Source organism: Carcharodon carcharias, chromosome 10 (assembly GCF_017639515.1).
Source record: "Carcharodon carcharias isolate sCarCar2 chromosome 10, sCarCar2.pri, whole genome shotgun sequence".
Classification (NCBI taxonomy): Eukaryota; Metazoa; Chordata; class Chondrichthyes; order Lamniformes; family Lamnidae; genus Carcharodon; species Carcharodon carcharias.
The window spans coordinates 113,969,823-113,997,038 of NC_054476.1; the positions used below are offsets into that span (position 1 = coordinate 113,969,823).

General features: G+C 45.1%; 1 protein-coding gene across 2 annotated transcripts in view; it reads right to left on the reverse strand.

The window, feature by feature from the left end:
• mybbp1a (MYB binding protein (P160) 1a) overlaps positions 1-27,216 on the reverse strand; it is a 90,328-nt gene that overhangs the window by 60,749 nt on the left and 2,363 nt on the right. The window contains exons 2-8 of one of the 2 annotated variants that reach the window (XM_041198270.1): positions 25,833-25,928; positions 21,281-21,364; positions 15,661-15,735; positions 13,725-13,832; positions 11,397-11,587; positions 10,606-10,773; positions 7,979-8,096 (exon numbers count right to left, since the gene is read on the reverse strand). In XM_041198270.1, coding sequence (XP_041054204.1) covers positions 7,979-8,096; positions 10,606-10,773; positions 11,397-11,587; positions 13,725-13,832; positions 15,661-15,735; positions 21,281-21,364; positions 25,833-25,928 — 840 coding nt within the window. The remainder of the gene's footprint in view (positions 1-7,978; positions 8,097-10,605; positions 10,774-11,396; positions 11,588-13,724; positions 13,833-15,660; positions 15,736-21,280; positions 21,365-25,832; positions 25,929-27,216) is intronic. The other variant, XM_041198271.1, reaches the window with a different exon arrangement.

Sequence of the window (27,216 nt, forward strand, 5' to 3'; positions counted from 1 at the left end):
TTGAACCCCTGTCCTCAAGAGCATTAGCCTAGATCTCTGACATTGTAGTGACATTGCCACTACACCACTGTCTCCACCGTCGAGAAGGATTTTATATATATGTATACACACACACACACACACATACACAACAAAATGACAAGTGTACACACATTTTCTCCACCAAAGATATTGAAAATACACAGTAGGTCTGTTTAGGAATTGTTAACATTTTAGTATCAGCTTTCACCTGAACAGATGGAGCATCTCACTTGAAATGTTTATCCATCTCCTCACATTCCTATGTTCTCTATCCTTCCTTTTCTCTAACCTGCATTTCAATTGTTTGGCCTTGAATTTTTTTTTAAAGAACTAGAAGGGAGAAAAAAATCCTGAAAGGGATATGTTGCTGCAGAGCTGCATTTGGTCACTCGAGCATCTAGTTCCACCTAGACAACAGCAGTCATTGGAAACCTTCCTTTCTGCCAGACTGTACAGGTAAATCTTTGAGTGGCCAGGGGAGAAACCTGAAGGCCTTTAATCTTCAATTTAGGGAGTTTTCCAACTCTGGAGCTCTGTATTTTTACCTCTTCAATCCAATTCAGGCATCACTTTGCATTTACACTTTCGCACAAATATTCAAAGTGCTCAGTGCAGTGAAAATAAAGCACCAGTGAAAAGGTTAATGCAGCTGACAGGACAGACAGCAGTTAACAATAACCACAAGTTCAGTTAATACAGGCCTCCACACAGCCACAAAATGGAGATGACTTCCTGGGGCTTCATCTAATTAAAAGGTCAGCCAGTTTAGCCCAGGGTGCTTCTACTGCTGCATCAGTAGCACCCTAGCTGGGTAGGTTTTTTTAAATTCTTTCACAGGATGTGGGTGTCATTGGTTAGGCCAGCATTTGCTGCCCATCACTAATTGCCCTTAAGAAAGTGGTGGTGAGCAACCTTCCTGAACCGCTATATCCATGTGGCGTAGGTACACCCACAGTGCTGTTAGAGAGGGAGTTCCAGGATTTTGAATCAGCAACAGCGAAGGAAAGGCGATATATTTCCAAGTCATGGCATTGATGGGGGGTGTGTGTGGAATTTCTAGGTGGTGGGGTTCCCATGCGGCTGCTGTCCTTGTCCTTCCAGGCGGTACAGGTCACAGGTTTAGAAGATGCTGTTGAAGGAACCTCGGTGAGATGCTGCAGTGCATCTTGTAGAAGGTATACACTGCTGCCAACATGCGTCAGTGGTGGATGGGGTGTCAATCAAACGGGCTGCTTTGTCTTGGATGGTTTCAAGGTTCATTAATATTGCCAGAATTGCATTCACCCAGGCAAGTGGAGAATATTCCATCACACTCCTGACTTGTGCTTTGTAGATGGATAGGCTTCAGGGAGTCAGGAGGTGAGTTACTCACCGCAGAATTCCCAGCCTCTGACCTACTGTTGTACTCATGATATTTGTATGACTGGTTCAGTTCAGCAATGGTAACCCCCCAGGTTGAGCATTTCTCTCTCACATATCCAGCAAGGGAATTGTTGTAAAATGTGGGTTAGCAACACATGATCATATTCTTCCCAGAACAAACCTCATCTTAAAGCTTACACCATTTTCTGAGACTGTGCTGCCTGCCCCCGGGTTATCCAATCAGCCATCAACAGTCCTAAGCAGGACTCGACTGAAAATGAAATTAGTGCCTTTTGCTCTTAATCACTTTCCCCACAGATTTATGCTCCCCTTGATACATTAAGTAATTCCTTAGCCTTGGCTCAGCAGTAATGCCTCTCCAAAAGCATGAACATATAACCTAAATTGACACTTCAGTGCAGCACTGAGGGAGTGTATTTTGGGTATGTTAAACTAAAGCCTTGTTAGCTTTCTTGATCCCACACCACAATTAAAAAGAGTTCTTCTTGGTGTCCCGGCCAATCTTGATTCCCACAACCTAAATCACAAACAGATGATCAAGTCATTATCAAATTGCTAAAATATTTTAAAATTCAATGCAGTCTTTCTCCCACCCAGGAGCATTAACTGCACTTATTTGTCTGTCAGCTCAAATTCCTTCACTGTGCCCAAATTGTCACTCTGCTTGTCTGACATCCAGTGAGCAGAAATTTTCTTTAAATAAATACTGTGGGAGGTTGCTGCGCACAATTTGGCTGTTGTGTTTCCCACTTTACAACAGTGACTATACTTCAAAAATACTCAACTGGCTGCAAAGTGCTTTTGAATGTCCTGAGGTTGTGAAAGGTGTTTTAAATGCACAGGTTTTAAAAAATTTCTCTCTGCGCCCATAAGTCTCAATAATAAGGGAGCAAGTCTGGAATGCTGAACATTAAGAGAAATGCAATAGTTATAACCTTGAAAGATTGGTACACACCTCATTACAGAGTTAGTTGTAAATGGGTTGGTGGGGGGGAAACACAGTGGAAAGTGCAGACTGGATGAGGGGAGCAACCTGCATATTACAGTGCGAGGGAGGGTCAGGCACATTGAGGAGAAGGAACAATGCAGTGAGTGGTTGATGCAGGCAGCAGGGCATGCTGGAAGGAGGGTGCAGGGGCACTTGGGGTAGATATACAACAACAGTTGATTTCAATAGAAAGATGAAAAAAAGGATTAAAATTCGAGGAGTTGGTCACCCAGGAGCAAACAGATCAATGAGCACTGGGATGATGCGTGACTGAGAGTTGGTGCGAAGTAAGGATACAGGTGGTGTTTTAGATGATCTCAAGTTTATGAAAGTGGAATGTGGGAAGCTGTCCAGGGGTGCATTGGAACAATCAAGACAGGTGATGTTACGGAGGTGAAAATGGGCAATCTTAGTGCTGGTGCGGATATATGGCTGGAAGCTTGTCTCAGGATCAAGTACAACACCAAGATTGGCTGGTTCAGACTCACACAGCTGCCGGGAGACGGACAGAGTCGATGGCTCTGAAACAGTAGTGGAGGCTGAAGACAATGGTTTTGATCTCCCCAGTATTTAAAATTTCTGCTTACCCACTCCCGGAAGTCAGACAAGCAGAATGACAATTTAGGGACAGTGAAGGATTTTGAGCTGACAGACAAACAAGTGCAGTTAATGCTTCTGTGGGGAGAAAGACTGCAATGAATTTTAAAGTATTTTTTTCTGGGGGGCAGTGGGCAGGAAAGAGAAACATTAATATGAACGGAAGATACTCCCTTTTTTATTGAGCTTTTAAGAAAAGAAAACCATTTCATAGCCTCTCTCTGTCCTCTCCAATCTTTGTCAGCTACCTGCTGCAAGGGGAAATGATGGCAGTAGCAAACTAAAAGCCATCAGGAAAAGGGAGGCCATTTCCTTTCAGGCAAGGTAGATTCCTAGTAAAGCACTTCGACAGCTGCTGTGCATCAATTGAGGCAACTGTGTCTTTACATTTTTACACCTCAACCACTCAGCCTCTGACCACACTAGAGAAGCGGCTTCAGCAAGGGGTTCTCATTGGTTACATGGCTGCTATTGCAGCAACTGGATTACCATCTTTCATCTTCCGGTTGATTTGATAACTGTGTTTCAGGCCACAGACGGTCAGCGGATTAACAGTTAGTGAAGGTCGCAGGCACAATTAAGACTTTGCAGAGGCATTGCAAAAACCCACATTTTAGCAAGAAAGTCAGAAAGGAAGTTAAAAGATAGCTGGCAACTGCTAATTTTCTATAAAGGTCATTGAAGAGCTTTGCAAAGTCACTGCATTGAAGCAGTAAGTGCACCACAATACTTGTGCTGTAAGGTGGATCCTCCTTCACACCACAGCCGCCCCACCCCCCCACCCACCACCAAACTCCAAACGTTTCCTTCCAAGTTTTCTGAAGCTTTTTTTCCAAATTATAAAACTTTCCCAGTGTTCCTCAATCTCCAAATAAACCAGCCCTGGCTACCTCATTGAAATAGGGACTGACTGTATTTGCTTTCTCAGAGTTCCAAAATAATAGAACTCCCCACATTAACTCGGGCTTCATTTCATTTTCCTATCTACAGTCTTTTTTAAATAAGGACATCAGCTACCTACTATTTCTGGTTTCATCTAGTCATCCCTACAAACATTTTGTTAGCCTAAACTGTTTCTCTTCATTTGTTCTGGGGATTTGGGCATTGATGGCAAGACTGGCATTTAATGCCCATCTCTAGTTGCCCCGGAAAGGCCGTGGTGAGCCTGGAACCAGTACCATCGGGTAGGCAGTTCCAGGATTTTGTCGCTGTGACAATTTGGCCCTGTCCTATTACTCATGCTTTGCAATTATTAAAAGAAAACCCTAGAACCATTTGCAACTCTGAAAGGTCAACAGAAGCAACAGCTTTGGCCATGAGCATCAATCTTCACCGACACCCACCAGATGGCACAAACCATTGGAGCACACAGTGACATGCAATTGCCATGGCTCTTAAGAACTGGAATCTCAGCTATCAATAACCTTTAGTCAAAGTTGCTCTTGCATTAGCCCTATGTTGATTTGAGTTTTGTAATCACCAAACGCGCTGCTCCAGTGCTGTCACTCTGATTTCAGTAAAGAGTAATTAGTTGGGAAGGAAGTGGAATTTTACACCAGAGTAAACTACAAGGAATGCCCAGCAGTACAATCTCAGATTTTATCTGTCCAGATTTGAGTTATGCACAAGGGCAGCATAGAATCGCAGTTATTCAGCCCATCTTGTCAGCACTGGCTCTTTGAAAGAGTTATCCAATCAGTCCCACTCCCCTGCTCTTTCCGTATTACCCTGCAAAGCTGCCCCTTTCAAGTGATTACCCAATTTCTCTCAGAATTTGCTTCCACCACCCTTTCTGCCACTGCATTCCAGATCATAATTCACTGCACAAAAAAATTCTCTTCATCTTATCCTCACCAGCACCCCACCCCAACCCTCCTGGGCTCCTTTGCCAATTATTTTAAATCAGTGTCCTCTGACTACTGACCGATCCATTTGTGGAAACATAAGAATGTTAGAGCACTGGAGTACTACATGCAGTTCCGGTCACCACATTGCGGGAAGGATGTGATCGCATTTAGAGAGGGTACAGAACAGATTTACAAGAACGTAGCCAGAGCTGGAGGGTTTTAGCTCTGAGGAAAGGTTGGATAGGCTGGGGTTGGATTTCTTTGGACCAGAGGAGGCCAAGGAAGTTTTAATCAAGGTATATAAAATTATGTGGGGCCTAGATAGAACAGAAAGAAAGGACCCATTTCCCTTGGCAGAGAGACCAATAACCAGGGGTTATAGATTCTCTTATTAACTCTATCAAAACCCGCGTGATTTTGAAAAACTCCATTAAACCCACCCCTTTAACCTTCTTCGATTTAGGGAGAACATTCCCAACTTTTCTAATTTCTCTGCTGCTCCATATGGCATTTTCCATATAGCCAATACTGGCTAGACACTGGTGGAGGCAGCAGTGCGAGATGCAATAAGGGATCTCAGAGGTACAAATACACCAAACACAAAGTTACATCACAGGTTAGCAAGGCCATTTAGAAAAAAGGCAATCTAAGCAAGAGAGCTTATTTCTTGCAGAAGAGTATTGAAAAGTAGGGAAGTTCATTTTAAACTGGTACAGAGTCTTGGTTAGATCACACTTAAGAGTACTGCATGCAGTTTGGTTTCCATATTATATTTAAAAAAAGATACAGAGGCATGGGAGAGGATGCAGGAGAAGATTTACAGTGATAATGGCAGAAATGTGTGGATATACATATCAGGAAAGGATGAACGGGCTGGGTGAACAGGGGGTGATCTAATGGATGTCTTTAAAATTATGAAAGATTTTGATAGAGTGGGTACAGAGAGAATGTGGTCAATAGCATAACTGGAGGCCAATATATGAGGGTCACCAAGAAATCCAATAGGGAATCCAAAAGAAATTTCCTTACCCAAAGAGTGGTGAGAATCGTTAACACAGAGCGCGATTGGAACACATAGTATAAATGCATTTAAAGGGAAATTAGACAAGCATATGAGGGAGAAGGGGGTAGATGTTTACATCGATGGATTTAGATGAGGAAAGACGGGAGGGAGTTCGAATGGAACGTAAATGCTGGTATGCATTGGCTGGCAGAATAGCCTGCTCCAGTGCTGTACATCCTAAGTATAAAAACAGTTACAGTAACACAAAAAGAGTCCATTAGCACAACACTCAGGTAGTTTGACTCGTGTATTTTTCCCCTATAGTGGATACAAGAAGCCTAGTGTCAAACACGGATTCCTCTCTCCAGCTGCATGGGAGCTCAGTTTGCCAACAAGCAAAGCAGAACCACATGTAATAAAGTCTATTACTATTCAGGCTGACTAGATACAAGTTCAAACTTGATGTAAGAGCGAAAGGATACAGTATAGAGAGCCAAGTGCAATGAAGCCAATACAGTATATAATATGCATATACACGGACAGATGTACAGCCGCGACTGGCCATTTTATTGCATTTCATAGTATTGATTTGCAGTTTCATAAAACAAAATTTTAATTGAAAAAAATAAGGCTTTTTAAATGCAATCAGGATTTATGTCCATATCATCCTTGCAGGCAGTGAGTTCCAGATCCCTCAACACCCTTGGATGAAAATATTTCTCAACTCCCTTCTAATCCTCATACCAATTAATTTAAATTGATGGCCCGTGGTTATTAACTTCTCTGTCAAGGGAAACTGGTCCTTGCTATCCACTCTATCCAGGCCCCACATAATTTTATACACCTCAACTGAATCTCCTATCAGCCTCCTCTGGTCTTTCCTTGGAGCTAAAATTCTCCAGTTCTGGCAACACACTTGTTAATCTGCTCTGTACCCTCTCTACGCCAAGTGGTTATGGTACTGGGCTTGTAACCCCAAGATCAAGAGTTCAAATCTCACAATGGCAAACTGTGAAACAATGTAACTTCATCTGAATAGGAACAGATGGAAACGTGTTTGTACTCGAAAGAGTTACATCCTCCTTATAATGTGGTGACCAGAACTGCACTCAGTACTCCTAGAGTTTTATACAATTCTGGCTTAACCTCTCTGCTCTAACATTCTATGCCTTGGCCAATAAAAGAAAGTATCATGTATGCCTTCTTAACAACCTCATTTACCTGTCCTGCTACCTTCAGGAATCTGTGAATATGCACTCCAATGTTTCTTTACAATTCTCAGTAACCAACCATTTATTATGTACTCCCTTGCTCTTTCCAATTACATTATCTGTCACTTCACTGAATTGAATTCCATGTCACTTTTCTACCCACCTGACCAGTCCACTGATATCTTCTTGCAGTCTATTCCTTCCTCACTATCAACCAACTACTTATCCCTCTACCAATACCTAAAACAGTTTTTTAAAAATATTCTTTCATGGGATGTGGGTGTCATTAGCAAGGCCAGTATTTGTTGTCCATCCCTAATTGCCCTTCAACTGAATGGCTTGCTAGGTCATTTCAGAGTGCAGATAAGAGACAACCACATTGTTGTGGGTCTGGAGTCACTTATAGGCTAAACCAGGTAAGGACGGCAGATTTCCTTCCCCAAAGGGAAGCGGATGGATCTTCACAACAATCAATGATAGTTTCATGGTCACCATTACTGAGGCCAACTTTATATTCCAGATTTATTAACTGAATTCAAATTCCACCAGCTGCCATGATGGGATTTGAACCCATGTCCCAGAGCATTTACCTGGATCACTGGATTACTAGTCCAGTGACATGCCAATATGCCACTGTCTCCCCACATCTGGTCATTACTACATTATTGCTTGAGAAATCTCGCTGTACAAAATTGCCTGCTGTGTTTGAAACATGACAACAACAATTTCATTTCAGAAGTACTTAGTTGTAAAGTGCTTTGTGACATCCTGAAGTCATGAAAGGTGTGACATAAATGCAAGTTCTTTTATTCTCCCCTTCTTCTTAGCGATTCCAATGCCTCAACACATCAACACTTTTAACGTAAAAACAAGGCACTATGTAAGCAATCAAAAATTCTGACACTGCTCAACCAAAGAAGGGCCATACCTGGGCCGAAAGCACATGGTTCCCATAATGTTGCATCACCTCTCCTGTGAGAACGAGGTTAAGCTGGGGCAGCGTTAGCAATGGTAATGTGGCACCAAGTAACCGGAAACACAGGAAGCTGAGTAAGAGAAAACGAACAGACATGCCATTAATAAGAGCACTTGGCCTAGTTATAGTCAAGGCTAACAAATCAATCCATCAGCAGCAAACTGGGATCAACACACACCAAAGGTCACGACCCGAAACGTTATCTCTGTGCATAGGTGCTGCCAGACCTGCTGAGTATTTCCAACATATTCGGTCTTTATTTCAGGTTTCCAGCTACCGCCATATTTTGCTTTTGGATTAGTACTTACTCTGAGGTTGCTCAAGGGATGTCTGTAGCACGGATGTAATTGTTTGCTCCTCACTCGGCCAATCTCTTTACGCCTACTGCTCTAAATAGGCATGGAGGTAATTGTAACCATGCCTGCAAAGTGCCGCAATCAGGTGGTAACGAGCCATTTGCAAAGTGCTGTTTGTAAAGGGAAAATTTAACAGTTTGCAAAGTTCAAGCTCTTAGCCAATGCCTGATTTTCTGTCTTTTTAAAACAAAATTAAGACACAAAACCAAGTGTGATGTGCAGATATATGCTAGACATGTGAGAAAGAGAGGGACCTGAGACAAGATTCTAGATCATGTTGGATCCTCAGGATTACAGGCAGGCTAGCGCAAACCAGTAAATCAACAATTAAACAGTTAAACCAGATGAACCTTATACACTCTCAAACTTTGTACATCTTCAGGGTTTGCAATCACCAGCAAGGTCCTGGGAGTTAGACTGGAAACTTAGGTTGGAAAACAACTAAGATTAAGCGTGCTCTTCAACAGATAGAGGAAGGACAGATGGTCCCAGCTTAGATAGGAGAGAAGGTCTCTGCCTGGGTGAAAATAGGGACATTTGATGCATGCACCTGTTACCAGATATGCATGTTTAATGTAAACCTATATGTTGATGAGATCGGAATCTGGAGAATGTTCTTGTATGTGACCAATAATGTATAAATATGGTGAACACTTGTAATTTAGCAGAGTGCTATCTCAAGCTGCTTTGAGATGGTTCTCTCCTTGCAATTGCTCGAATAAATGATCGTGGCCTGCACCTGACACTCCTGTGGTCCATTTGTCAAAGTTACCACAACACTATGTAAGTGAAAGTTGTTGTTGACATGAGGCGGCTCCATACTGTAAAGCTGAATTCTGCACCACACAGGAATTAAGTGATTTCTGAGTAAATGCAGCAGAGGGGATGGCCTGAGCCGCTGGACGTGTCATGATGGTTCAATTCTAGTGTCTTACTAAGAGGGGTGGGGAGCGGGTAGGGTAGGAGGGTTGGGAGGGAGAGATTCTGCCACTCCCGCTATAGAGGAATCCATGCTGGCAAACACAAGTGGTTACACGAGGTGAGGACAGGATGGGGTTTGGATGCAAACTCCTACATGGTCTGACAGCTTGCTGTGAGTCACATCATTGGCTCACACTGGAACAATTATCAATTAGGTAGTGTATTGGAGAACAGCTGGCTCCTCTGAGGGCAGTGACCCTGCATGAGAGTCAGTGCCTTCGACCAAGGCAGCATGAAAATTGGCCATGGAAAATAAAGGTTAAAGGAGAACTCAACTCAAAAGTTTGTTCAGGTCTCCCATTGTCACAGGAAGAGAAGTTCAGAATCCTGTGCTGTACGGCTGACATTTTCTATTCAACTATTACAGTTAAATTCAAAAGGCATATTCATTTTTACCCCAGGACAAGAAATGACATTTGTACACCAGTTACCAGTGGAACATGATCATTCACTTGCACTGGAATAGTGCCTCTGCAGCAGAAGCAATGCAATTAAAGAATGAATCATACAAGCCAAGCTTCCTGTCAGTGGGAATGGTGCCAATCTTCCATTCCCATTTGCTAAGGGACCTATATTCACGGTTGTGAATTGGGACTACCCAGTGACAGGTGAAAGTTGTAATTATGCCTCAGTCATGTTCACACATCACACCTATGCTCATTGACCTACACTGGCTCCCGGTCAGGCAAACGCTATGATTTTAAAATTCTCATCCTTGTTTTCAAAGCCATCCGTGACTACCCTCCATATCTCTACAGCCTCCTCCATACTGATACTTCAAGTTCTCTGTACTCTTCCAATTCTGACATATTGCACATTCCCAATTTTCACGATTCCACTGTCTTCATTTGCCTAGGTCCCAAGTTCTAGAATTCCCTCCCTAAACCTCTGCAATTCTAAGATGCTGTTTGAATCGTACCTCTTTGACCAGATTTTTGGCCATCTGCCCTAACATCCTATGTGGCTTAGTATCAAATTTTGTTTTAGAATGCTCTTGTAAAGCATCATGGGACATTTTACTATGTTAAAAGGTGCTATATAAATACAGTGTGCTATTATTGTGGGATCTACCTCATGTTTGGGTAACTTAACAGGTTAGCAAAGAGAAAGGTGTTAGCTGTTGCTGAACTAAATCACCTAGAGTTATCTAATCTACCTCCCAAAGATCCTGCAGTGCTGTCTCTTGTTATGGCTGCAGGCTCTTGACTGTATATTGATGCCACAACGGCCACTGTCACGTACCAGCTGGGCCCCGTTTGGTGTTTGAGCAAGCCATTCTCCACCAGCTCCTTCCAGAAGGTTTCGAATGTGCCTTCCTTCAAGACGATGTGCACCAGGCTTAAGGCAAGGGGTGGCAGTGTCTGATCCTTCTTCACAGCCTTGGCAGAGAGTTTTAGCATCTCAAGTAACCTGAATCAAAAGGAAGGGTGGTGGGAAGAAAAAAATTACTTAAAACATTCAACACAGCCAAAATAGTGTCCAATTTTGGGCACCACACTTGTGGAGGCATTAGAGGGGTTGCAGGAAAGATTCACAAGAATGGTTCTAGGGATGAGGAGTTCAGTTACGTGGGCAGATTGGAAAAACTGGGGCTGTCCTCCTTGGACAAGAAAAGATTGAAGAGGAGATTTGACAGAGGAGATAGGGAGAAACTGGTTGAAGGGTCAAGAATCATAGGGCACCGATTTAAGTTGAACAGCAACATAAGGAAAAATGGCTTTACCCAGCATGTGGTTAGGATCTGGAATGTACTGGAGGCAGAGTCAACTGTAGCTTTCAAAAGAAGATTGAATAATTATCTGAAGAGAAACATTTGCATGGCTACACGGAAAAGGTGGAAAAGTGTAGTTAGGCAAGTGGCTCCTAGAGAGCCAGCGCAGATATGATGGGCCGAATGGCTTCCTTCTGTGCTGTAGCTGCTCTATGATTCTATGATTGATCACACCCGATTTATCCTGTGTTGGCTCCTACTTTTCCGATCTTCATCCATTCGCTCTCTCAGTATTACCCATTAAGCTTTACAAAGTACTTACTTGGGAATATTTTCTGATGTCATGATGGTAGTGGATCCAAGCAAAGTTTTCAGCGTCTTGGGTTTCAGAACGTTTGGGAAGCGTTCTAGTGCAACCAGGAGCAAATGTAACAGTTCTGGGTTGCTGAAGGCAGAGGACATATCCGCCTTTAAGGCCTCAAACAGGATCTCCTTGAAGACGGCCTCTGGAGTCTGCGGCAACACAAAGCAGTAATTCAGAAATGAATTCAGTGTACTATCTTGCACTATAATTAAATTTACTACTTTTGCCAATGTTAAATGTTCTCTCAAGGTGTCAATTACTCTCTAGAATAAGGTTGTACATGCACTAAATGTTCTCCAGTAACTCAATCATGTGGCATACAATTTACAGCACAGGAGCAGGCCATTCCACCCAACTGGTCTACACTAGGATGTACAAGCTTCTCCCACCCTACTTCATATAATTACATCAGCTTGACCTTCTATTCCTTTCTCCCTCGTACTTGTCAAGCTTTAAGCTACCCACCTCAATTATCCCATGTTCTAAATTATAACCATTCTTACAGGTGAAGAAGTTTCTTCTGCATTCCTTGTTGGCAACGACTTTTGGGCTCCCCAAAACAGGAAACATCATCTCCACATTTACCTCATCAAACTGCATCATAATTTTAAAGAGCTCTATTAGTTTACCGCTTCCTTTTCTAGAAGACAGACACTAACCTGTCCAGCCTTCTTGATAGTTCTGGAATCATCCTTGTAAATGTTTTTGCACATTCTCCAATGCCTCTGGTTATTATTTGTGCTTCATCCATGAGAATAATCATTTGAACACAAAGGGCATCACAACCAAACAGGGATCGATCCTCAACAGATCCCCATACACACTATCCCAGAATGATTTGCTAGATAGCAACTCAGCATTGGAATCTTGGCTGCTTTTGACTCTTCCTAACTCAGGGAAATGGAGATCAGTAAGAACACCCCTGGTGCTACTGGAGATCAGCTAACTCCACGTGGCCATGTACACAACCTGACCACTTCCTGACCGGCTTCAGCTACAACATTGGATCAACTTAAAAGGTACACAGGCTTTTTAAAAAACAAATGACAAAATAAGCTACTGCCTCAAAATATGCAGCCTGCCTCAGAGGGAGTCTTGCTGTTAGGGCTACCATTTTTTAAGTATCAAGCAAAGCAGATTAGAAGATATTACTGAACTAGGCAGCGTAATGGAGCTGAACTAAAACAGCCAGCTGAAAGGGCAATTAACAAAATACAGATAAGAGTTGATGACTAGCATGGATGTTAATTGATATTATTTGCTGTGTCATCAAATTATTCCTTATCCCTTAGCTAGGTCAACTGTGGTCACACTGTTGTGATTTGCTCCCAATCACGCCATTCCCTCAAGAAACCCCTCATGCCATCTCTATCATTTTAAAAGTTTCACAATTAGATTACCACTCAACCATCTAAACCCTGGGGAATAGAAGTCAAGTTGATGCGACCTGTCCTCAAATTTTAACCATTTAAGCCCTATCATTTATACTGTAACTCCTCCAAGGACAATATATCTACTCTGAAGTGAGGTGTCCAAGACGGAAAACAGCGCTCCAAATGGAGTCCAACAAAGGTCTATACAACTGAAGCATCACTTCATAATTTTTTATTACAGCCCCCTTTTGTATCTGTCCACTAGCTTGAAGGAACGTCTGTGCCTGGACACTCAAAACTCTCCATTTTTCCACAGCTCCCAGTGTCAAACATGAAGAGCCTATTTCGATTTGGCTTTCTTGGATTTAAAGTGGACGACCTTGTGCTTGCCTACACTAAACTCCATCTTCAACTGTTTTGCCCACTCATTTCATCTGTCCATCCCTTTCTAACTTCTGATTCCTACCCACAACTTACCGTGCATCTTTGTGCCGTCAGTGATCTTGGGTATGCACTCCTTATTTCTCCATCCAAGTCACTGATATTAATGGGAAAAACTGAGGTCACAGTACAGATCCCTGGGAACACCACTTGTCACATTCCACCAGTGTTCCCATTATCCCTAATCCATTCCCTGTCTCTCAGCCCACATCATGTGCTTACTTCTAATTTTGTCAGCTTTTATTTTTGTTAAGAATCTTTTGTGGGGAGCCTCCTGATACCCGTAGTCAATCTCTGCGGACAGTCCCCTCTCCACCCTTTCAAAAATTCAACTAAATTAGTCAAGAGGTGACCCACCCATCACAATTCCAGTCTGATTCTCTGAGCAGCTCATACAAAGCATTCATTTACAAACTAAGTTATTCTGCGACTTTAAAAAAACACATTTAACTGGTATAACCTAAAGCCTCACCTCAGACAGGATGTCCACAATTGTTTTTCTTGGCAGATTAGAGAGGTGCTGCTTAAAATGACTGAGGCTCTGCAGCAGCTGGATCGACTGCAGAAGTATATTTGGCTCCTAGCAACAAACAATTTTGAAACACTTCAATTATTTTTGCCATCGTGAATTAATTTGAAAAGCTCAATACAACATTAGAATCCCAAAACCCAAGATGCACCAGTCACTTCAATACACAGGCCACAACTGGATGTCACTGCATAATGATTTCTTACACATATGTGCACACAAAAGGCCATAGAGTGAAAGTAAGGATGAGTGAAGCAATGAGACAGAATCATCAGAAAACACAGTAGGACAAAAACTGATGGGAGGGTCAGCTGTGAAAAGACAATGGGGAGAGGAGGCAGACAAACTGTGAACTACAGTAGCTACCTTAAAAGCGGTGCTTGATGATCTAGAGAGAAACCGCCCTGAGTGGTGGAGCTGGGTGGGGGGATGGGGCGGGGAAGGAGAAAGAATTGATGTCAAGGCTGAGGTAATGGAGGAGAAGTGACAGTGGGGCACAATGATTCATTTAAAGGTGGATCAGAGGGGAGATGGTTGGGGGGGGTGTGGGGGGAGCAGCCACTGGTTGCGGGAAGTAGGTTAGAATTAGCTGATGTCACAGAAAATGGGTAAGATTAAAAGCAGATGCCAGCGCCTAAGGAAAGAAAGGACCTAGATGAAGTCTCTAGCCATTGGTTTGCTGTTTTGCAAACCCTTCGGTTGCCAATCATGAGGCCACCATGTTTTTGTGGGGGATTTTTAAAAAATCATCCTAAGGATGTGGGCACTGTTGGCAACCGAATGGTTTGGACGGCCACTTCAGACAGCAAAGAGCCAACCATCTTGGTGAGTGACTCGAGTCACATAAATGACACAGACGGCAAGGGTGGCGGGTTTCCTTCCCTAAAGGTCATTAGTGAACCAAATAGGTTTTTAAAGACAATCCACCAGGTTTATGATCACTTTTACTGAGACCAGGTTTATTCTTTTATTTCCATTCTTATTGGTTCCTCTTTTTGGCTCGGCGTGTAACTGGATAGAGAACTCCACAATCATTCAACAACAACTTGTAACAGCTTTAACATAGGGAAAAAAAGCTCCGAAAGGCTTTAGAGACGTAGAATGAAAGACTGGATGAGGGATTAGGAGCAATGACCAAAACCTTTGTCACAGATGTGAGTTTTAAGAAAGATAAAGGGTTGAGGAGGTAGAGGTACTTAGGGGCTCCAGAGCCAGTTACGATTTTCATTGCTACATTATGAGACCCAAATACTTCCGGTGGAGTTGTGATCGGAGATGACTATCCTATTCTGCACAGAATAAAGCAGGTTAAATTGATTAAATTAAAAACCAGTCAAATGCTTTCCACCAATAATAGTGATGGTAACAGAATTTATTAGAGAAGTCACGTGCTTTGAAACCATAGCATTGGAAACCAACGATCTTAAATTCTCCTGGATGCCTTGCTTCCCTGACCACTTCTCAATCATTCAGAGGTTCACAAAGATGAGCTCCCTCACCCCCATTCAAATGACTGATTTTATGATCATTACATAATGATGTCTTGTAGGTTTGATTGGTGACTGGCTATGTACTGAAGCACAAAACCTGAGATTGAGAGTATTATGACTACACCAATAATTAAAGTAAAGGGAGCACGCTCCAGAATTTCAAATTCAGAACTTCTGAGAGCTCTGACACAAAATTTCCTCACTACTCCGGCAAAATGACTAAAACAGTGGTGCCCAGAATATGTTGCAACTTCCTTGCTGCTTTATCATTTACATGTTTATACCTAGGGTTGGCACAGAAATGCAGTATTAAGTGGATCTGAATCTCTCATTCATGCAAACTGGTTGTCATTCCATTTTCAGAGGCGTACAGAGAAATTGAAATTTACCTTTATGAGTCGTCCTGACTGTGAAAGTGCCAACACACCAAAGAGGTTTCCAAATGCAGCATTTCGGATGAGTTGCTGGAACGACAAATATATCGCATTATCCCAATGTTACACTACCCAGTTACATGGTTTCTAGATACTCTTGTGTTTTGTTTCTTTTGTTCTTCCCTCACTCTCCCTGTTCTTGTCTCTTGCTACTGCTCAGGCATTGCGTAGCGTTTGAGGAAGCTTGCTACACAATCTTTCCACTAACAAGTTCCAGACTTCCTCCAAAACCTGTAACATGGTTATTGCATGGACAAAATCAGCATTCTATCACCTGTGGAGTCCAGTGCCAAATCACTGTCGCTAGATTGTTCCTTAGCATAATGTTTCACTCTGATTTGAGCTACTATTCATAACAACAGGATCCCATGTACAGATGAAACCGGCATAGATAAACTTGAATGTTATAGAATGTTGCAGGAACTTAGAGAAAACACCAGCAGCTATAATATGGGTCAAACCAAGTATAGTCCATCCACACCAAGTGCTCAAGAACTAGAACCAGTTAGGACTGTCTATGAATGTTTCACAACACAGCATCAAATATACTGTAACCTCTCCAGTCCAAAATCCGGAAACAAGAGTTGTCTGGGACTTTTTCCAACAAGCCCCACAGCTCACCGCACTGCAACCAATTATGAAATAGGGGAGTGTGCTAGTGTGTGGGAGAGAGAAAGAGAAGATAGATGACAGAGGAAGAACAGTCAGCAAATCGATATAAAATGTTTATCATTAGCTCACTTTCCCTAGCCTGGCCTACTGGTCATTCTAACTCTGGGTCTTAGTCCTTTTACAGACACAGGGTATACAACAGTTCAGTTATTTTAGTCCAGTGCAGTACTTTGGAAAATGGAAGAATCAATATTTGGGTAAATAAACAATTTTTTATTAGTTCTTTAAAAAATTTTGTCATTGTTTTGTACCTCAAGGACATATTAAGTATAGGCATTGTAATGTTATTCTATAATCCAGAAAATTCTAAAATCCAGAAATGCCTTGGTCCCAAGCAATCCAGGCTGGAGAGGTTACAGTGCATAACAATCGGATACCAGGTCTCTGATTTACCTTACGTTCACTCTCCTATACAATTACACACAATCTGCATGTTTGAAGTAGCTTCAAAAAAAAACTGCACATAAGTCAAAATAAAATCTTAAGTTCTTTTCTATATCACATGGGCACAAGTATAAATAGATTTCAAATCGACTACAATACCACCCACCATTTTGTGATTAGTTTATCACTCCCTAAGATCCTGCCTGCAACTCACAAGTCAGTTGGGCAGATAGGATGTAGATAGACTGGGAAAATCAGGTTGGTAGTGGATCCCAAGAAAAGGAATTTGTGGAATGTCTACGAGATGGCTTTTTGGAGCAGCTTGTGGTGGAGCCCACTAGGGAACAGGCAATTCTAGATTTAGTGATGTGTAATGAGGCAGATTTGATAAGGGAGCTTAAGGTGAAGGAACCCTTAGGAGGAAGTGACCATAATATGATAGAATTTACCCCACAATTTGAAAGGAAAAAGCTGGAATCAGGTGTAACGGTATTATAGTTGAATAAAGGCAACTACAGAGGCATGAGGGAGGACCTGGCCAGAATTGACTGGGAGGTGAGAGTTTCTGGGAGTAATTTGGGAGACACAACAAAAATTCATCCCTAGGAAGAAGAAGCATACTAAAGGGAGGACAAGGCAACCATGGCTGACAAGGGAAGTCAGGGACAGCATAAAAGCTAAAGAGAAAGCATACAATGCGGCGAAGAGCAGTGGGAAACCAGGGGATTGAGAAGCCTACAAAGACCAACAGAGGACAACTAAAAAAGAAATAAGGAGGGAGAAGATTAAATATGAGGGTAAACTAGCCAGTAATATAAATGAAGATTGCAAGAGGTTTTTTTTTAGGTATATAAAGGGTAAGAGAGAGGCAAAAGTGGACATTGGGCCGCTGGAAAATGACGCTGGAGAAGTAGTGGGGAACAAAGAAATGGCGGAGGAACTGAATAGGTACTTTGTGTCAGTCTTCATGGTGGAAGACACGAGTAACATCCCCAAAGTTCAAGAGAGTAGGGGGGCAGAGGTGAGTATGGTGGCCATTACCAAGGAGAAGGTGCTAGGAAAACTGAAAGGTCTAAAGGTGGATAAATCACCTGGCCAGGTGGATTACACCCCAGAGTACTGAAGGAGATAGCTGAAGAGATAGTGGAGGCATTAATGGTGATCTTTCAGGAATCACTCAAGTCAGGGAGGGTCCCAGAAGACTGGAAAATCGCTAATGTAACCCCCCTGTTTAAGAAGGGAGTGAGGCAAAAGACAGGAAATTACAGGCCAATTAGCCTGACCTCGGTTGTTGGTAAGATTTTAGAGAGCATTATTAAGGATGAGCTTTCAGAATACTTGGAAGTGCATGGTAAATTAGGACAAAGTCAGCATGGTTTCATAAAGGGGAGGTCATGCCTGATAAATCTGTTAGAATTCTTTGAGGAGGTAACGAGTAGGTTAGACAATGGATGTTATCTACTTGGACTTCCAGAAGGCCTTTGACAAGGTGCCGCATAGGAGGCTGCTCAGTAAGATAAGAGCCCATGGTGTTAGAGGCAAGGTACTAGCATGGATAGAAGATTGGCTGTCTGGCAGGAAGCAGAAAGTGGGGATAAGGGGGTCCTTTTCAGGATGGCAGCCGGCGACTAGTGGAGTTCCGCAGGGGTCAGTGTTGGAACAACTTTTCACTTTAAACATTAATGATCTAGATGAAGGAACTGAGGGCATCCTGGCTAAGTTTGCAGATGATACAAAACTAGGTAGAGGGACAGGTAGTATTGAGGAGGCGGGGAAGCTGCAGAAGGATTTGGACAGGTTAGGAGAATGGGCAAAGAAGTGGCAGATGGAATACAACGTGGGGAAGTGTGAGGTCATGCACTTTGGCAGGAAGAATAGAGGCATAGACTATTTTCTAAATGGGGAGAGAATTCAGAAATCTCGAGTGCAAAGGGACTTGGGAGTCCTAGTCCAGGATTCTCTTAAGGTTAACTTGCAGGTTGAGTCGGTAGTTAGGAAGGCAAATGCAATGTTGGCATTTATTTCAAGAGGACTAGAATATAAAAGCAGGGATGTGCTGCTGAGGCTTTATAAGGCTCTGGTGAGACCACATTTAGAATATTGTGAGCAATTTTGGGCCCTGTATCTCAGGAAGGATGTTCTGGCCCTGGAGAGGGTCCAGAGGAGGTTCACAAGAATGATCCTAGGAATGAAAGGCTTAACATATGAGGAACGTTTGAGGACTCTGGGTCTATACTCGATGCAGTTTAGAAGGATGAGGGGGGATCTGATTGAAACTTACAGAATACTGAAAGGGCTGGATAGAGTGGATGTGGGGAAGATGTTTCCATTAGTAGGAGAGACTAGGACCCGAGGGCACAGCCTCAGAGTAAAGGGTAGACCTTTTAGAACAGAGATGAGGAGAAACTTCTTTAGCCAGAGAGTGGTGAATCTATGGAATTCATTGCCTCAGAAGGTTGTGGAGGCCAGGTCACTGAGGTAGATAGGTTCTTGATTGGTAAGGGGATCATAGGTTACAGGGAGAAGGCGGAAGAATAGGGTTGAGAAACTTATCAGCCATGATTGAATGGCGGAGCAGACTCGATGGGCCGAATGGCCTAATTTCTGCTCCTAAGTCTTATGGTCTTATAGACAATCTGTCTTTAATTTTCAATCCACTGAAAGAACTACTTAGCCTCAGCGTCAGGGCAGAAGGTTCTTAAATGCAACCCAACACCCAACCACATCACAACAAAGCACTTCTGATGGCATACTGCCTGTGGCACTGGTACAATCAGGTTACCAAAGGCGCAGTGTGCCAACACACCATAACCAACCAAAGTAAATACAGAACCTCTCCTAGGCTCAGTTTACAATTAATCTTGAAAAGTACAGTACATGGACAGAATCTACTTGTGTTATGGAACAGAGGTGTGAGGATTACTAAGAATACAATGTGCTAGTTAAAGAATAAAATTAAAACAAGATATTTCAGAAAACTAACATCAATGCAATAAAGATAACAAAACAGCTTTCAATCATAGAATCTTACAGCATAGGAGGTAACCAATGGGCCCATCATATCTGCTCTCCTTCTTCACTCCCTCTTGTCTCCTCCACTGTTAAATTATCATCCACCACCCAGTATAAGATGAGCAGAAATTTCCTCCATGTAATACTGGGAAGACTGATGCCATTGTTTTTGGACTCTGCTGCAAACTCAGAACCCCAGCTACTGACTCGATCCCTCTTCCTGGCAACCGTTGAGATTAAGCCCTTCTGTTTGCAACCTTGGTGTCACATCTGACCTGAGATGAGCTTCTGATCTCATATTCATGCCATCAATAAGACTGCTTATTTCCACCTCTGTAATATCACCTAATTTCACCTCTGTTGACTGTTCCAATGCACTCCTAGATTTCTCCTACCTTCTACCCTCTGTAAATTTAGGTCATCCAAAACTCAGCCTGGTGCCTTAGCTCACAACAAGCCCCTTTCCTCCAACACCCTGTGCTCACCAACTGACACTGGCTCCCAGTCAAGCAATGTCTTGACTTTAAAATTCTCGTCCTTGTTTTTAAAATCACTCCACAGCCTTGCCCTTTTCCCATCTCTGTAATCTCTTTCAGTCCCATAAATCTCAGAGATTTCTGCACTCCTTTAATTCTGATCTTTTGTGCATTCCCAATTATAATTGTTCCACTATTGGTGGCTATGCCTTCAGTTGTCTAGGCCCAAGCTCTGGAATTCCCTCCTACATCTCTCCACCTGTTTCTTCTTTTAAGATGTTCCTTAAAACCTAGCTCTTTGGCCAAGCTTTTGATCATGTGACTTAATATCTGCTTGTGGCTTGGTGTCACCCTGTGTTTTATAATGCTCCTGTGAAGCACTTTGGGGTGCTTCATTACAGTAAAACTGCTATATAAACACAAGTTGTGGTTGTTCTTGTTGGGATAACATAACTAGAGGCCAACAATATAAGATAATTATGAAGAAATCCACAGGGAACTCAGAAGAAACTTTTTTACCCAAATGTGGTGAGAGTGTGGAACTCACTACCACAGGGAGTGGTGAAGCAAATAGGACAGAGGCATTTAGGGCAAAGCTAGAGGGACACTTGAGGGAGATGGGAATAGATGCTTTACCCTCAATTTGCACAATTAGCAGGTAGATTTAGATGGGGGAAGATGGCTCAAGTTGAGCAAAAATAACAGCATGGACTGGTTGGGCTGAACTGCCTGTTTCTGAGCCAAATATCCTATATAATTCAATGTAAATGTTTCAACATTTAAGTTTTTGACTATTCTAAGGGTGTCTGAAATCAAGCAAAATGTGGCTAGTTCCACCTTTGAATCATAATACTTTCAAAACCGCTTGTAGCCCTTCCAAATCCTAACCAATAGTTTGCATTGGATGCTGTTTACAGGCTCACTAAACACACATATTCAAAGTGACTCCTTGCTCTGCCCTCAGCTGGTCCTACCTGCTGTTGTTACTTCTAAGGCCAAGTAACATTAAAAATCAGATATGAGCCATTCACCTTCTTTGCTTTTGTTACATCATGTTTCTTTTTAATATGCTCCAGGACTGTCTGCAGAGGGATTTCCTCATTGTATTGCAGGAGCTGTTAGAAAAGAAATTAGCAAAATGTCTCACAACTGGTGGAGGATTGTATGACATTTCAAAGCAGAAGAACGCAAACACAGAGCAAGCGTTATTTGGATCACTGACTCCAGAGAACTCATTCTCGTGTACTGCGCTAAACCATTCTATTGTTTCTCATGTGCATCTACTGACTAATTCTGCCATTCCAACCAGAAAAATCCCAAATGCAGCCCCCAGACTGACCTTTTAGCAGACCTCTGCCCAGGTCCTGCAAGTGACCACAACAGGGAGAACCAGCATTTCTAATTCTGATCATTAGTCAACAACCCCCAACATTTATCGCCCACCCTTAAATGCCCTTGAGAAGATGACGGTGAACTGGCTTTTTGAATTGTGGCAGTCCAGTTGGTGCAAGTATAGCCACAGGGCTGCTAGGAAGGGAGTTCCAGGTTTTTGAGAGAGCAGGGGCAGGCTCATCATCAAGACTCATAAAAGAATAATAACCAAAGGCAACATTGGTATCAGAACGTTTAGGGCTCCTTTGGGACTTGAAATCAGCAAAAGGATTAAAATCTTCAGTAATTAGATACCAACGGAGAAAATTAGTTAGTAACATAAAACACATAGGACAGAATTTTCCGCTTGTCGATTGGGCAGGCCTGACCGACTCGGTGGCAGGTGGGCGGCTGATTGCCGCTGGCAAAACGGGCTGTGCTGCCATTTTCCACGGGCAGGTCAATTAAGGGCCGCCCAGCGGCTAAGCAACTCCCATGGAGAACGGGAAAATAGTCACGGGGCGGGCGGCCTCAGACTGGCAGTTCCAATGGGGAACCGGCAGCCTGCATAAAGAGTGGCCAGGCAGCCTGCTTGAGGCAGTGCACCATGGCCACTTGTGGAGAGAGGGAGGGAGGACCGAGTGGACAGCAGCATGAGGAGGAGGGGGGCAGGCTGCAGGAGAGGCCAGTGGGGGGGGCACTGTGCCCCCCTGATTTTCTGACGCATGCCTTGCTGTCCTCCTCCAAGAGGTATCTATCCGTCGGTACCTGTTGTATCCGGAGGATGGGAGGAGGAGGGCCCCCCATGTCACTAGCCAGGCAGGGGAGGAGGTGGGTGATGCTGTCAGTGCCCATGATGATGTGTGACTCACTGGCACCCAGTGCAGAAAAAGAGTCAATGATTTGCTGCGCTCTGGATGGGCGAGTACCATGTCGGTCTTGGCCCTTTGACCCAGAAGGTAGCCTTAGCCTTTGAGCACCCCCCCCCCCCCACCTCTTACTGTTGTTACTGCATAGGGCATCTGGCGCATGCTGGGTGGGAAAACAGGTACTGACCAAGCTTACATCAGCATTAGTGGTTGAGGAGAAGAAGGGTTCTCCCCGCGGCATATGTTGGTGTTTGTGGCATTTGAGTAGTCTGGGGGCAACCTGCAGGGGAGGCCACATGACACATACTCAGAACTCCAACACATGTCATATTGATGGTAATGAGATGGTGCAAGGGGTGCCTCAAGGTGTTTTGGCCAAGTGCCATCTGCTGGCATCGGCGCCGCACCTAGTTGCGCCTCCTTGCCGTGGGCGCAAAGACCCGTGTGCTATTCAAAGTGATGGACCCCGAATGTGTCCAAGGTGGCCATTGGGGGAGGGGTTTGGGACCAGCTGTACTATCTTCTGGGGACTGATCACCAGTAGTGTGGACAGGAGCTGCTGGAGGCCTCAGATGGGCCACTGTGGTTGGGATGTGGTGTGCGCATGCAGAGTACATGAGCAACCAGCCCCAATAAATCCTCTTCCCTGTTTTGCAGGCAAAAAGTCAGCACAATGCACGGGAGTGCCAGAGGACTGGAGGTGGGCACACCCTCCTCCAGCACCTCACAACCTTCGAAAAACAGGCCGGGGCAGGAGACAGGAGGCCAGGGGCAGCGAGGCTGGGGTCCAGTGGTCCACAGTTCCATTCACTCTGTCTGCTCACCATCCAAACCACTGATGGTTGTTGCAATCGTTAATGCTGAAACAATGCTTATTCACAAACTGAGACACTCTGACGTGTAGGTCATACAGAAGGGACCCTCATCCACTTGATGATTCGCGTCTCCACCACCTTCCAAAGTCACCTTATCTCATTTGTGACCATTATCACCATGGTCTAACATGCCATTGGATCGCTGCTGCACAGCCAAAGACTTATTGCACCTTAGGGGGTTTGGGACTGCCACCACCTGTTCAACCAGTGCACCCCACATTACTTTGTCCAAAAGGTCCTCAGCACCTCAGCTGTGAACCTCATGGCACTCAACTTAGATAAATGCCACCACGTTACTCATCCCTGCGCCAAGGGGAAATGTTGCCTTCCGCCCACCTGGTCTATACCCCTCCCAACGGAATGAAGGCCAATAATGTGACCTCTCAATCTCCTGTGATCCACAGCAAATGTCGCAACTGTTTGCAATGTTTCCTCAGCCCAGCAACTATCCAGGCCACAATGCATCCAGGTCAGGTACCTCTGCACTCTCCACACTCCAACATAACCAGCCATGTGGCATTCCTGAGGCCATCTGGCCAGCCTGTCTGCACGTGCGTTTAATGTTTGGGCCTCCCCTTGACTCTTTTCCACCCCTACAATGTTCGTCTCCTTATGGTCTTGAAGGGTGAGCGACTTATGAGGCTGGGGGGAAAGGGATGAAAGGTTGAACCGACTGTACACTGATGCACTGTCCTTGTTGTTACTTTCAGCATCACCACCAGAGTGAGCCGCACTTCGACACCGCAGCCCCACCTCCACACCTGAGGGCCAACACGTGTAACTTGTGGCATATCATTTCGGCCAGCCAGGCACCAGCGCAGACACATACACCTCGGTGGGGACTTTACCATTGGCTAGTGTCCCGGGTCACAGTAGAGAGGGCACATTACAATGGTTGGAGGAGATGGTAGGGGCAGAGAGTGCCAATGGCTCCAACAGCTGGAGGGCTGCAGGGGACAAGGCACATGCTGAGTCCGGCCCTGATGACGTGCATCTGGAGTTGTCCCCAATGTAGCAGCTGCAGGGAGTGCATTTGCATCTGGCAGGATTGCATGAGGGAATGCTTCATTTAGTCTCTGCGACGGAGGAGTACAGGCAGAGTGCACGGGAAGGTTTGACCCTCAGGGAAGAGCTTCCTCCAATGAGAGATTGACAACTCTCATAGAGAGGGGGTTCAATTGGATGGAACATCTTATGATTGGGATACGCTCTGACCTGCAAGCCCTCACAGCGGTACTGGCCACGAGTGGTCATTCCCAATGTGGGAGATGTTGTGGACACCAAGCGCTAGCACTTGGTGCCCATGTATCTGCGGTGAGCAGGGAGGTCGAAAGGGACCTTACGGAGGCGCAGCAGCTGCCTGTCGTCGCTGAGAGCTCCTCTCAGGACGGTCCGGATGAGGGCAGCAGCTCCTCCGCCCCTCTGCAAATCCTCTCGCCCCTTCCTTGCTGCATTGAACAAGTTCTTTCTTTTTATTCTTCTGTTTGGCTAATGCACCAGCTCCCACATTACTGGCTGCGTCTCCATCATCTGTTCCACTCCACACCGCTGGCCCCCTCTCTGCAACGTTAGCGAGTTGGGACTGCATGAAAGTCTGGAATGTGAGTGCAGCCTCTCCACTGGAATAGGCCCCTTGCAGATATTAATCAGTAAACCAAAGACCCGCCACATCTCACCAGCCAGAATAAAGACTCACTTTTGTTTGAAAATGCAACCAATCTTGATGAATGCCCTTTTTTTGAAAAAAAGGCATAACTTTCTATCTTTAAAACTGAGCACAGTTCTGGTCTCCATTATTACAAAATATAGAGGCACCTCCTAGGGTTGCCAACCCTCCAGGATTGGCCTGGAGTTTCCAGGAATCAAAGATCAATCTCCAGGGCACTGCTGTGTGCAACCCTGGAGAAAAATTCTAGGGACATTCAAACAGATTTTTTTTCCCATTTTCTTTGAACAGATATAAAAATATTGAAAATAGTCAAACATCATCCAATTAGGTAATTTTTGCTTTCCAAATGGCGTAGGAAGGCAGTGTGTCACAAGGATGGACGTGTTGGCCGATGAATGGTTGGTGTGTGCGAATCAATATTTCACAGCCAACAAACCTCTAATCGAATGACTGATGACGGCTGGGCATTTTGCCAGGCAGGAAAGGGACAAGTCAAAAGGGACATTTCAAAGTTGTGCACTATGGGCAAATGACCTGAGCTAGAGCCTGGTAACATCTGTTTTCATGACCAGATGTGTTTGAGGATGGAAAAAATACAAGGAGGGGAGTGGGTTTAAAAGACAACAAGATCAAAGCAGAATTTCATGGGGAACTTGTTGCAGTGGGTTACTCAAGCTTTGTGATTCCAGGACCAGATTTCAAATTCTCTTAAGCGACCGATGGTGCCCTCTGTCTGCTAGCTGTAATAGCCCTATGGCCCTGTCCACTGGCTAAACATCCATTAAATATAGTGACTGACCTGTGCCAGGGCCAAGCTGAAGCCTGGACGGGCGGTTTCACGGGTTGCTGCCAGGCCATCAATCAGACGCTTGATTGCATATTGAAGCTCATCATCCTAGAAATAGATAGTCAATGGTTACTAGATATTACTGTTGGGGTGCGTGAGCCTGATGAACCATCCCCATGGTTATAACCTTCCATGGCAATCAAATTGTTAAATACTTCTAATAATTAAGTAACAGGAACACTGAATAAATGGCTGTTTTGCAGGGTGGGGGGTTAGGGTGGTGGTGGAGAACAAATAGCCCAGAGAATGAAGAATGCCGAGGGCCAGAAAGGCAAACTGCTGGCCAGAGGGGATTTTTGGGACCTGGTATTTCAACTGTAACACAGGGAGGTCTCACTGGTCCTGGACCGCCTGGACCAACTCTGAACTGCCACACACATGTGTATGCCAGGCTTGGAATCAGAGACTTCCACCCACGCCGGAGCTCCCAACTCCACCTGCTCTTCCCCACCCCCTATCCCAACCAAACGCCCCTGCAACACACCCTCCCTTTCACCCCGATTTCCTCTCCCTAGCTCCTCACCCGCTCCTCAGGCCCACTGGCTCTCTCAACAGCCCTAACCCAGATCCCTCACAAGCCCTCCCATCACCCAGTATTCTCTCTTTCTCCCCTCCGCACCAATCTGCCAGCTCCCTCTCTCACCCTCTCCCACCAGCCCCCATCCAGCTCTCCTTCCTCTGCCCAACCCAGCTCTACCCCCTACCCTGCCCAACACAGCACTCTGTCCCTCCAACCCCCAAACCGGCTCTTGCCCCCTTCCCCCTCACAGGCCTGGCACTCGCCCCCTTCCCCCTCACAGGCCTGGCACTCGCCCCCTTCGCTCCCCACAGGCCTGGCACTCGCCCCCTTCGCCCCCCACAGGCCTGGCACTCGCCCCCTTCCCCTCCCACAGGCTTGGCACTCGCCCCCTTCCCCCCCTCACAGGCCTGGCACTCGCCCACCGCCCCCTCCTCCCCAACAGGCCTGGCACTCCCCCCCCTCCCACAGGCCTGGCACTCACCCCCCTCCCGCCCCCCACAGGCCTGGCACTCGCCCCCTTCGCCCCCCACAGGCCTGGCACTCGCCCCCCTTCCCCTCCCACAGGCTTGGCACTCGCCCCCTTCCCCTCCCACAGGCTTGGCACTCACCCCCTTCCCCCCCTCACAGGCCTGGCACTCGCCCACCTCCCCCCTCACAGGCCAGGCACACGCCCCCCCCCGACCCCCACAGGCCTGGCACTCGCCCCCCCACAGGCCTGGCACTCGCCCCCCCCCCCCCCCCCCCCCCCCTCCAGAGGCCTGGCACTCGCCCCACCCCCCCCCCAGAGGCCTGGCACTCGCCCGCCCCCCAAAGGCC